General features: G+C 36.5%; 1 protein-coding gene across 1 annotated transcript in view; it reads left to right on the forward strand.

Annotated features, from left to right (window-relative positions):
- Positions 1–13464, forward strand: part of KCNH7 (potassium voltage-gated channel subfamily H member 7) — a 476865-nt gene that overhangs the window by 331086 nt on the left and 132315 nt on the right. The window contains exon 4 of the mRNA XM_047085555.1: positions 12584–13012. Coding sequence (XP_046941511.1) covers positions 12584–13012 — 429 coding nt within the window. The remainder of the gene's footprint in view (positions 1–12583; positions 13013–13464) is intronic.

Genomic DNA, 13464 nt, shown 5'->3' on the forward strand with positions numbered 1-13464 from the left:
AGCAACAGGTGTTGGTGAGGGTGCAAAGAAAGGGGAACCCTCTTGCACTGTTGGTGGGAATGAAAACTGGAGTGCAGCCACTCCAGCCAGTATGGAGGTGCCTCAAGAAACTGAAAATAGAACTACCCTACTATCTAGCAATTGTACTATTAGGTATTTACCCAAACGATACAAAAATATAGATTCAAAGGGGTACATGCACCTCAATGTTTACAGCAACATTATCAACAGTAGCCAAACTATGAAGAGAGCCCAAATGTACATGGACTGATGAATGGATAAAGAAGATGTGGTACATCTTATATATATATATATATATATATATATATATATATATATATAATGGAATATTACTCGGCCATCAAAAAAAATGAAATCTTGCTATTCGCAATGACATGGGTGGAGCTAGAATGTATTATGCTAAATGAAATAAGTCAATCAAAGAAAGGCAAATACCATATGATTTCACTCATATGTGGAATTTAAGAAACAAAACAGAAGAACCTATTGGAAGGAGAGGGAGAAAGAAGAGAGGCAAACAAACCACAAGAGACTCTTAATGATATAGAACAAACTGAAGGTTGATGAAGGGATGTGGGTGGGAGATGGGCTAGATGGGTGATAGATATTGAGGAGGGCACTTGTTGGGTTGAGCACTAGGTATGGTATGTAAGTGATGAATCACTGAATTCTACTCCTGAAACCAATAATGCACTATATGTTAACTAACTAAATTTAATTTTTCATGTTTAATTATTTTTTTAATATTTAGTTTTTTATTTTGAGAGGAGAGAGAGAGAGGGAGAGAGAATGAGCAGGGGAGGGGCAGAGAGAGAGGGAGAGAGAGAATTCCAAGCAGGCTCCTTACGGACCGTGGAGCCCAACACAGGGCTCTCTCATGACTGTGAGATCATGACCCGAGCCAAAATCAAGAGTTGGATGCTAAACTGACTGAGCCACCCAGGTGCCCCAAACAACTAAAATTTAAATAAATAAAAAAAGAAGCACTTAAGTGTGTGGGTGGGAGTGTATGCCCCTGAGTGTTGGGATTTAAATGAGAGTAATACAGAAAAAGCTACTGTTTGTTTAAGAAGATGTGGGTTTCTGTAAATTTAATTGCCTCTCCTGAAGTGACGACAAAATAAAGGAAAACCTGTGAAGTGACAACACAAGAAATGCAAGTCAGAAGAATGAAGTCTTAAATAGAGAAGCAATAGGAAAGAAGGTAAATGCACAATAGAAAAGATGTATCATAAAAAGGGACTATGATCAATAGGACTGAGAAAATTCTGGAAACCTAGAGACTTGTTTTGCATCAGATGAAGTTGAGAATCATTTCTCAATTCAAATGCCTAATTTCTGGGTAAGGAACCCTATCCAACTAAAGTGAGCAGCTTTCTATGGGAAAAACTAATTTTTCACAGGTTAAAGGTATAGAACCAGCCACAGATAAATGACTTATTTACCCTGGAATGGAGCAAGTACAGGAGAGAGTACTATACTGAAAAGTCTACCAAACTGATAAACACTGCATCATTGAGTCAATTAGTTGCCACATAAAAAGTATAAATTCCAAATAAAATATACAACTAAGTCTTTTCTCACTGATAGTTTCTGGAAAAGCTCTAAAATCTGAAAAATGGAAGTGATACCAAATGGAAGAGAAGATTGTACTTTTCCTACCAACTAAAAGGGGGCCATATCTAAAGGAACTAATGGAATGGGGCAAAGGTGTTCTTTTTTTCTGTTCTAATATCTGTTCCTGTGAAATATTTGCATGATGTAGAGGATAACCAAATTATGTGTTTTTGGTAACACTATTAATTTCAGAGTTAATAGTCATCAAATTTAAGAGACTTTCCCTTTATTATTTTAACTAAAATATATCAACATTTCATTTTAAATTACTTACAAATATATTTGAGGTTTATGTGTTGAGTTCTATTTTATAGCAGGAGTCTAGGATCACCAGTCTGACTCACAAATGCACACACACACACACACACACACACACACACACACACTTTAATTTGTTAAAAAATTTTCAAGGGAGTTAGGGCAACCTGAATTAAACAAAAAAGTCTTGATTAACATTATAAATCCAGAGAACAGATGCATTCTATGTTTTTATCTTATTTTAAAACCAAAGATTCACTTTGAGCCACTATGAAAATTGATCTTAAGCTCATATCCCCAAGTAAACTTTAACTAATAACATTTTCACTCCTTTTATCAATTTAAAATAGTTTCTGTTTAAATTTAAATCTATTTAATTTACTCTTACCATCACTATCACAAATCTCTGAAGTGTTCTCATTTTACTAAACTTTAAATATTTCCCAACAAGAAAACAGGCCCACATTGTTTCATTTACTTGCAGAAAAATGATGAACTTTGTCATTTTTAATTTAAAAATGATTATACTGCAAGTCAAAACTGTACATGAGATCTTAATTTTTTTTTTCAGATCTTTGAACTTTTTCCTTTGGCAAGTATTTTAAACTTTCATCTGGCTTCTAGTCACTCTTAACCTTAAATCACTCATTTGTCCCCACAAATAAACTCCCTTCCCACACCTCAGAGCAAGGGGAATGGTGCAGGCAGGAACTCCTTTAACAAGCCCACTCTCAACAAAAATGTCCCAATAATGTTAACTGAGGCTTAGATTCCACTTGCAACCCATTCTCTCTTCCATTCCTTCAAAACCTGTCCTCACCAATCCCACCCGCCGCTCCCAATATTTTCACTGGCTCTTTCCCTTTGGCTCGCACTCATGCTGCTGAAAATAGCCTGTACTTCAACAGACACATTGATTATATCTCATAATATTTTCTCAAACTTTTAATTAGTTAAGTTTGTTGCCAACATTTAAAAACTGGAATATGACATCTAAAATGAAGATCTCTGGCTTACTTTGGAAAACACAAGTATCTGACTACGTGTTTGCAATAGGCTGAAACTGAATACTGGCCACACCTTTTGATGGGGCCTGCATTCTCCAGTTTGCGATAGTCCTCAGCTGTCTTTATTGTTTGTTTCTATCTGGCTTTCTTCATTTATGTTGTCTCTTCCAAGCTTTCAGACTTCCCATACTTCCTCATTTGCTTCTCTTATTTCCTTCATTTCTCTGCTCACTGTAATTGAACTCTCTATGTTGTGCTATCTTACCCTCTAGGTTGAATGTACCTTATTAAATCTGATTCTCTTCTCTCTGTTGTTTTATGTTCCATGACACCATACTCCTTTGTTTCTTTTGATCTCTGTGGCAGCCAATTTCATACCATTTTCTTATTCATCTTACTCTACTCATAAATGCTGTTTGTTTATCTCCCAATAGCTACTCTTAGTATTCTTCTCCTTAGTCATCTTCTCTATATACCCTGGATGGGCAAACTTATCCATGACCTACAGGGTAAAGACTCCCTCACAAATCAGTATCTCCAGCCCATACCTTTCTCTGGACTTTCCTTACCACTTAGAACGTCATGTATCCAACTGTCCATTGGGCATCTCCTTTGGAAGACTTTTAAATTTCTATAGATTTAGCATTTCAAGTTAAGACTTGTCTTTCCATCTCCAGTTACCATCCATCCATTCCATCAAAAACTCTTGCTCTTCATACATCCCAAACAGTGTCATCCAAGCCACCACAGCTGGAAACATGGGGATTATGCTAATCTTTAATCATCTCTTCTCCCAACGAAAGTGATCAAATTTGGTCAAGTGCACCTTGTGGCTATCTCTTGTACAGCCCACTGTAATTGCCTAGTAGGCCCACAACACATCTTTCTTGGGCTGATGCAGGGTCTCATAACTGGTATCCTTGCTTTCAGCCTCTTTTCTTCAGGATCACATGTCACACTACTTTACATCAAATTATAATACCCATCCTTTAAATGGTTCTTTGTTACTAACAATATAAAACTCCAAAGTCCTGTGTATTATACAAAACACCTATGGTTTGATCTGTGCTACTTCTTTAGCTTTATGTCCTATCCCTTCACCCCATCACATCCCATATTTCAGTGGTGGTTCCTTGAAACATGCTTTATACCACCTTGTTTGTACAACATGGTAGCCCCTCTATTTGAATGCCTTCATCCCTCTAGGGTGCTTGCTCCAAAGAACTCTTCATCTGTCCAGGGTTCCGAACTCACCCAGAAAAATGTACCTGTTCCTGCCTCTGTGACATCATGCCTGCCTTTACTACAACATTGGTCATATTCATTTGCCTACTGGACAAGTAGCATAAAGGACTGAAAAAGGCCATGAATAAAAATAGAGAGAAGGGTAAGGTCTGTAGAAAACTGGAAAACACCTTCCTTATTTAAAGTGGCCAAGAACCCTTCACCTCTAGTACATAGCAGGGATGTTATTTTCCTTTCCATGCATCCCTAACCTCTTGCAAATAGTAAGTATCGAATACATATTTGTAAAATTAAAAAAAATGAATAAGTTATTTTTATTGAGTAATTTAAGGTTTTTTTGTTTTTTTTTTTTTTAATTTTCCTACTGAATGGGCATTAGTCAATGATTCCCCAAGGGTAAGTCCATCAGCATCACCCTGCAACATGTTTGAAATGCAAATTCTTGGGCCTTACATCAGAACAACTGATTCAGAGACACAGAAATTTGGCAGTTTATGTTTTAACAAACGCTTCAGGTCATTCTGATACCCGCTAAAATCTGAAAACTACTGGGCTGTGTTAATTAATGTTTACATACAACTATAAAGATAAATTTTAAGTGAAACTAAATGTAAAAGTATAATAAAGTTAAGTTTTTATAGTCTCTTATTCTTACAGTTCTTTTCAAAAGTGAACTTTTTAATCTAATTTAATCTTATTAAGGTATGACAAAGGAGATTCCATTATCTTTGAAATGATTAAAATCATACTGTCTGAACCAAAGGAGAATTTCTACTTTTGTGCTTATTAAAAGAAAAGTTTGAATTACTCTAAAAACTTTGACAACAGCTTAGTCTATACACACAAAATGCAGCTGGTAATTTAAGCAATTATCTAACTAATTTAAACCACTAAAAATGTATTCGTATGCTTTGGACTCAATATTCTGAATAATTGACACATAAAATATATATTTGCCTGAATAGCTACATTACTCCCTCAAATTTGCATATCAGTTTTCAGACCTCAAGTTAAAGAACAAAGAAATTTTCTATATACTGGTTTCTAAAAGGGTATTCTCAGTGTTTTTACTATTCTCCATTGGAGCTGAAAGTTATTCTTTAATTCAAAGATGAAGAGCTGTAGTAGTAATATAGAGTTTCCCCCTCAGTGAGCATTACTATGGAAACAATCTATTATTCAGATGAATTTAATTAAAGGTTTTACAACGTAACTAATATTTACTATTATCATGGGTTTGCAAGTTTCCTCTTTTCAAAGATTAAATTTGATATAAAAAAGGAACTATGACATGGTTGCTAAAAGAAGTCCAGGAAAATTTCCGTCATGGGTTGCAATCAACTTTATATTACATTTCCCCTCTAGGATTTGGGCAAAAGACATATTTCTGACATCAGGAAAATTGCTGGTAGTTGAAAAAAATTATGTTTTATCTCTTTATTAATAATGAATGCTAATGACCGTCTAAATCGACATATCCATGCCAGAAACTCCTTGTGTGCATATCATTTGGAAAATTTTGTTACCTAGCAACATCCAAATCAGGGACAGTTTCTGGTCATACTGCCTTTGGGTAGCTGGTGTCTGTACCATTTGTGTTTGGAATACTCCATCAAGAGAGTCCCTGTCAATGTGATGACTATATGGTGATCCCAGGTCAATTTAGGTTAAGTGTCATTACATTCACACAGTTTGAATGGCTTCTCTAATGGCATTTGGAAAAGGAAGAAATCTATTGGAGAGAAATAAAATAACAGTATTAATAAGACACACGTTGATTTATTAAGTATTTATCACATAGAAACCTTACTAGGTACATATACTACCGATGTGTTTGCTTTCATTTCCAATCCCTCTTCACTGAGATATTTTAACCTTGGGTGGCTAAAAGCAGTCGACCACCTTGTCCCGTTTTCTGCCTTATATCCCGTATCCCAAACCTGTCTTTTCTGCCTCTTGGCTTTCATGATGACCTGGCCAGGTTGGAAGCAGTATGTCTCAGACATCATCAGCATTTGTGAACATGTTCCAGAAGTTCTTGCTGCTGCTGCAGCTCCCGTAATGGCTCTCGCTGCTACTGTGGCACTAACTTCCCCCACCTCCACACATGTGCACCATGCGCTACTGGGTCAGGACTTGCCTTGCTTCAAGATTCCAATTTGGTCTCACACTTACTGCCTCATTGTACGTTGCTGCTCTTTCTTGGTATCTGTCACCCTAGGAGTTAGTTTTTCAAGGCATTACTGACCACCTCTGTTCCCTTAAAGGGTCCTACATTTAGCTTCAGCTTTACTAGATCCATGGGCCCCCTGGTGATCTTTTGTTGTCACTAGTATCAGGACTTCATTGGCTGCACTGCCCCATTTGTCACCCGCTAATCAGGTCAGCGCTGAGTTCATACTGAGTGATCCTTTTTCCCAGTCTAACTGCCACCTACTGCCTTCTTTGACAATATTATGGGTTGTTCTAGCAGCCTATGGGCAACATCATATATTCATTACACACTTGGGAGTAGCAAAGATTCATCTCCTTGCAGGGTGCCTCGATGGAAATTTCTGCCTAAAAAGATAAGGCAGATAAGTCAATTATCTTGCCTGTTTCTCCCATCAGATTCAGTCTGTTGCTCTCTCTGACTCAGAGATTAAAGTCATGTCTCTCTGCACATCTGGAACTATTTGGCTGGAGAAAACCTCACGGTGATTTTAAGGCTTCCAATTTAAGTGTCAGGTTGTGACTACCGTGATTTTAGAGAGGTACATCAACAGTACTTCACAAATCCTTATGGCGTGATAATAGCTGATAGTAGGCTTCATTCAGATTATAGTTTTTTTCAGACCCAAATCTGGCTTTCGTTCTTGCTCTGCACTGTGGGCACGGTGCTACTCAGCCAGACACCTTCCTCAGGCCTGGGACAGCCTTGCAGCTGGGAATATTGGCTGCTGAGTGTGCACAGCTCTGCTCCTCACTGACAACTGTGGTCCAAGGCAGGGAAGTGCCTTGCACAGGTTATGGACCTTCTCATGGGGTAGCTGTAGCAGGTGACTGGCTGACGCTGGGAGACAAAGACCGATGCCCTGACTTGAATGGGGCATCACTCTGCAGGGCTGTTCTAGATCCGGAGCCCCCTGGAGGGCTGGCTGAAGCTTCCTTTGCATTTGCATGAGAGTTTAACCCAATCCTGTCTTAATCCCTTTTCTCAGGCATATCTCCTGAGAACACTCCTCATAAAGACCTTTGGTACAAGACGCGTCTCAGGGATCCAACCTCCCGCTACCTATACTCCTTTGTGAGAGGAAAACATCTCTGTTCATCGTCTTCACGACATCCCCCATTTCCCACCCCCACCAAGCATGTCCCTTCCTTACCCTACTATATTTTCTAGTTTCCATGGCTGCTTGAACTAAAGTTTCTCTCTACTTTTTAGTCCATAATTCAACTAAGCAGAACCAAGCCAGAGTAAGTTGGTTCAGATAAAATAAGTATATTAAATATATTTAATACATATTTAAGATAGAGAGAATACATATTTAATATATATTCAAGAGGAGAGGGAACATGAAGCAGGTTCCATGCTCAGCACAGAGCCCAAGGTGGGGCTCAACCCCATGACCCTGGGATCAGGAGCAGAAATCAAGAGTCACCAGCTCAACTGACTGAGCCCCCCAGGCACCCCTGGTAAAATTATTAGGTAATCAAAGTTCTAAGAGTTTGCAGCAATGAAGAGAAGCTGAACCCAGGAAATGACTGGGAATTGGCAATTGTGAGGAAATTCAATGATTAGCAGTATGTGGAGGACTTTTTGGAAATATTTGCTTTTCTGAGAGAAATGTTATTTCTAATATTCCCAGATTCATTCCTAAATTAGAAAAACTGTTTCCTTCCAAATGCTAGTAGATAAGAACCAACTCCCAGGATAAGAGAGAAGGAAAGAGAAAGAGCAGTTCAGGTTAACGAGGTCTTCTTCATTCGGAAAAGTTTAGTACAACTATTTTCTAAAGTCCATTACCCATTACCACAGGAGATAGGGCAGAAATGTAGCTGTGATCATTATAAATTTGTGGGAACTATGAATAGCATAAATACATAAACAAAGAAACTCAGAACGAAAAGGAATATTAAGAGTCAACTAATCCCAGGCAATCCTAGGGGAGGTTAGAAGAAGGGTTTTGGTTGAGGAAAGGGAACTTTGTTATTCATTTTCAGAGGTCATAAATAAAATTGTGTGTATTCATTTATCTACATTTATTTAGAGGAGAATTATGATTCTCATTAAATACGCAGGTGGATATTTATGGCCCAAGAAACCACCAAATCTTGGGTAAAACTGAAATTAAATAAGTTGCTGTTTTATTCTGACTTTACCCTGATTTCCTGTTTGGCCTTGAGCCAAGTGTTTAACATCTTTGCGTATATCGATTGGAGTCATAATTCCAGGCTTTTTTAAAGAGAAAGATAATTGATTAACTGTGTACCTACTTGGGTGAGAAGTTAAAAGCTTTCAGTTAAATATGACACAAGATACATGAAGATGAAGCTTCCAAAATTACATTTAACAGCTTCGTAAAAGTGACATGTTCTGAGAAAGACCTTGTAGCAGTCATTCATTCATGCATGTTAGATACTTCTTAGATGAAAATGGTATATTTAAACGAAATCAGGTTTGTGTAAGCAGTTTATTAAAACTTACAATTATTGGGAGAATGTGTAAAAAATGTGTAAAAACTCCTAATCTGTCATTCTTATTTCAGATTTATAAAACATTTAATAGATGAAAGGCCACATAGTACCTATTTTAGTTGTCCAGTTAGAAAGCAGATATGGTAAAATATGGAGACTTAACTTATAAGGGTATTTTTCAGTGTTAAGAACCATGACAGGATTATACTCATCCATGCTTTATATTTCATGCCTAAAAGTGCTAGCACTGAGCAAAATTCTCAATGTGTATTCTTTCCGGATGAACTGCGGTTAGACAACTAAATCTGTAATGCAATATAACATGGTCATATTAACCTAGTGATGCAGAAAAGACCATCTGTACCACCTTGGATATGACTAAACTGTAGGAGCAAGCTAAATGCCTTGTGTGGCCATTAATTTAAGAAACACAGTGAATGGTTTTTAAAAGAGGAGGGTAATGTAACTGATGAAAAATGAATATAAGTATGCATTGACCTTCAGTGCATTGTAATAAGCTTGCAGAATTGATTTGTAAACTGCTTTATAAGTCAATTCCATGGGCATTAAAAACTAATCAAGCGACTTTGATGCAGTTCACTGATTTTTAACTTGGCAATTTACTTGAGCATATAAGAGTTGTTGGTAAAATTATGTAGGAATGCTTGCAAAACAGTTACTCTGGTACACTGTTATTTAATCTTATTTGCATAGATTGATTACTCTCACCTACAATTTATTAATCCAGAACTTAAAGTGGACCATATTTGGATTTTGTCTGTGCATTGTGTCATGTTTTTTTGTTTTTTGTTTTTTTTTTTACCAGAAAGATAAATTATATTACAGTTGTATTTAACACTATTAACTGCTAGCCCACAAATGAAAGCTTACAATAATAAAGTAGCCTACTTGGGGCGCCTGGGTGGCTCAGTCGGTTAAGCATCCGACTTCGGCTCAGGTCATGATCTCATAGTTCTTGAGTTCGAGCCCTGTGTCGGGCTCTGTGCTGACAGCTCGGAGCCTGGAGCCTGCTTCGGATTCTGTGTCTTCCTCTCTCTCTGACCCTCCCCAACTAATGCTCTATCTCTCTCAACAATAAATAAACATTAAAAAAAATAATAAAGTAGCCTACTTAATTCTAAAATTTTCTGTAATTAATTGTTTACATAAAATGAAGAATTTGAAAACACTTCTGTCTTATGTTCTAAAATCAGAATGGTAGCAATTAGTAACCTCTGAAAAAGGTAAAATTAAGAAATAGAGTTGCTATCGGTTATAAAGGGCAAGGTATAGAGTTCATCATTTCCATGAGCTACTGAGTTCTACTCAATCAATCATTTTTGGTAAACATGGGTCAATACAATTCCAGAAGGCTAAGATTATCCAATTAAGTTGGCCAGAGTAATTAAGTATCTTAGTTTTCCACATTCAGAATTGAAGCACATTGTCAGTTTAGATCTGTTTATAGATGATAGAAATTCATTTACCATGCTCAGGCATTCTGTCAGAGGTAGGATTTGGTAAGCAAAATAGACAGGGTCCCTGCCCTCATGAGGCCTACAGTCCACTGGAAAAGAGAAATGTTAATCAGAGAAGAAGGGCTAGAATTGGACAGATGGATCATGAGATTGGATTTGCTATGGAATTTTGAGGTGTCTTTTTAAGACTTCTAAGTGAAGATGTCAATGAGGCCAATCGATATGCAGGTTTGGAACTAAGAGAAAAGGTCTGGCCTGGAGATGTAGTTATGAATCATTGGATTAAATAAATGTGGAATGGAAACTATGTGTATAGGTAAGACATTTACTGGAAGAGTAATTAAGAGCAATTATTTAAATAAAGTACAGAAAAATCCATGAGTTTTGGAAGTGTTCTTCCATGTTTTAAAACCATCCTATGACTGAGGGAAAGTTCATAATAAATGTATTAAAAATAATGGTGCCCATGACACTTAAAGAATATAAGGTAGATAATATCGTAGCCCAAAGACTCCAAATGATTGACTAGAAGAGCAATGTGTAATTGTCAAGCCATCAGGCGATTTGAACATAGACCACTGCACTAGCAATGGAGATTAGAAACTCTGTGTTTTCTCATAGACAATACTTAGACAAGCTTTGAATTACACAATATTGTTTGGAGGCTATGTCTTATCTCTTCATTCTTTAGAAGTAAAAGTTTTACCTCATCAGTTTTTTAAAAGTTTATAAGGAACGCATGCATGCTTGATGTAACAAACAATAAAAATATATACAGAAGAATTCAATACATTACCTTCTGCTCCCAAACCCACTTAGCCAGTCAACATTACGGGTCTGATGTATGTTCTTCCACATCTTTCTCTATTGCTATACAACTTCTACAGACAAATAAAGTCTTTTATTATTTTTAATGAAATATCACAAACATTAAACTGAAACTCTTTTTCACTTAACACTTTTATTTTAATAAACTTCTAATTCTAATAAATATATATATATATGTATGTTTTTTAAAGAGCATTATAAGATTCCAAAGTATAAAAAGGTCATAATTTATTCAATCATTCTCCTTCTAATGGATATCCAGGCTGTGTCTTATTTCTGTGCCTTTGTACTATCCTATTATTGGGATTCCTGAGTCAAATGAAAAGTATGTTTTCATTTTAATAGATATTGCACAATGATTTTTGAAATAATTTGTAGCAATTTGCAATCCCACCAGCAAAGTGCCAGAATACTCACCAGCATTTTTTGCCCTCACTACATGCTGTTTGTTTGTTTTTTCCAATTAACTGCTAAATTAAAGAGTGGAAAATGACATGCTTTTGTTTTGATTTGCATTCTTACTGCCAGTGAGTTTATGCATTTTTTAGCTAATATTTTAATTTTAAAACTCACCTTTGAATGTTTATACTTGGTTGTCCTTCTAAGCCTCATCCACTGAGATAAGGATAACATTTCATGCCATATTCTCATATTTTGGAAAAACAAAAAAAATATATCAGGAAAGAGAAATTCTTATCTTTACATCTCTATCTGAAACGTAAAGCCTTTAAAGATTTTCCAATGGAATGAGGAATGTTTTCATAAACAGCTGACCCTGTTTTTCTAATCCACACATGAGTCACAGTATTGTCTTATACAAGCCTTCTAGATATGTCAGGCCAACTTCTTATCCCCACCTCATTCCCTTCTTCTTCCAGTACAATCACCCCCTATCCTCCACTCCACACATATGCACTATAATATTTCCAGTACCCTCCCGTTTGCCTATGGTGTCCCATCCCTTCTTTTCCTTTCCAAACTGTATTCCACCCTTCAAATTCCCGTAAAATTCCCCCAAATCCCTTAAAAATGGATGTATAGTGTTTTTAACAATATGTTATATGCAATAATGTGTAATAATGTCTTTAATTTATTGAAACAAAAAAAGTCATGTCATCCAAGTAATGCTTTCATGTCAGTGGAGTATATCTGTTTAACCATCAGAAACATGACAACGTTCTTTTATTATTTTCTTACTGCTTTTATGGTAATTAGTCTCAGAAATTTTCTACAATATCTCTCATTCCAACTGTGAATGACTTAATTCAGTATTGATTAATAAATCTTATTACATGGTATTAAATATGAGTCAACGATGTTCATTTGTTTTTCTTAAGGGATATGTCTTGTACATATATAGTATATATATGTATATATGGATGTGTATATGGATTGTATATATCTATATATTTGTCTTACAATGTGTTTCTTTTTTCCTGTCTCCACTTGTAGGGAAACTTTTTGGGTTCAAATTCCCTGGTCTGAGAGTTCTCACTTACAGAAAGCAGTCCTTACCACAAGAAGACCCGGATGTGGTAGTAATTGACTCATCTAAACACAGCGATGATTCAGTAGCCATGAAGCACTTCAAGTCTCCTACAAAAGAGAGCTGCAGCCCTTCTGAAGCAGATGATACAAAAGCCTTGATACAGCCCAGCAAATGTTCCCCTTTGGTGAATATATCGGGACCTCTTGACCATTCCTCTCCCAAAAGGCAATGGGACCGACTGTACCCTGACATGCTGCAGTCAAGTTCCCAGCTGACTCATTCCAGATCGAAGGAAAGCATTTGTAGTATACGGAGGGCTTCTTCGGTTCATGATATAGAAGGATTCAGTGTCCACCCCAAGAACATATTTAGAGACCGACATGCCAGTGAAGGTATGTTTTTTTTTTTTAATATGGAAACATATATTAATGGGTAATGAAAGGTAATTTCCATAGTTTTTAATTTTGACATTAATGCCTATGACTTGGGGGAAGAAATGTGAGTAAATTACAGCAATTACAAATTATGAATTTTATATCCGGAAGTGTTACTGATTTTCCTCTTTGAACCTTAGTGAATAATTTGGTTTCTTCTGGCTTCTTTTCTGTGTTTCTGAAATGGTATGATAACCATTATCTGCCAACTTTATGGAGTGTTAATTAATACTTAATATAAGATGTGCTTAGGTGATGACACTATCATCTCAAGCATAATTAATTTTGCTGCATTTAGTAAATAGTCAAGCTCTGAGCAGGAGTGATGTGCCTTCACAGGACTCTTTTATTAACCAAATCTTTCCAAAGAAACAGGTGTGTAAAATGTGGTGTAGCGACTAATCAGAAAG

The sequence above is a fragment of the Lynx rufus genome, unplaced genomic scaffold, assembly GCF_022079265.1.
Source record: "Lynx rufus isolate CCGP_SWC_20201006 ecotype Redwood Valley unplaced genomic scaffold, mLynRuf1.p SCAF_2, whole genome shotgun sequence".
Taxonomy (NCBI): domain Eukaryota; kingdom Metazoa; phylum Chordata; class Mammalia; order Carnivora; family Felidae; genus Lynx; species Lynx rufus.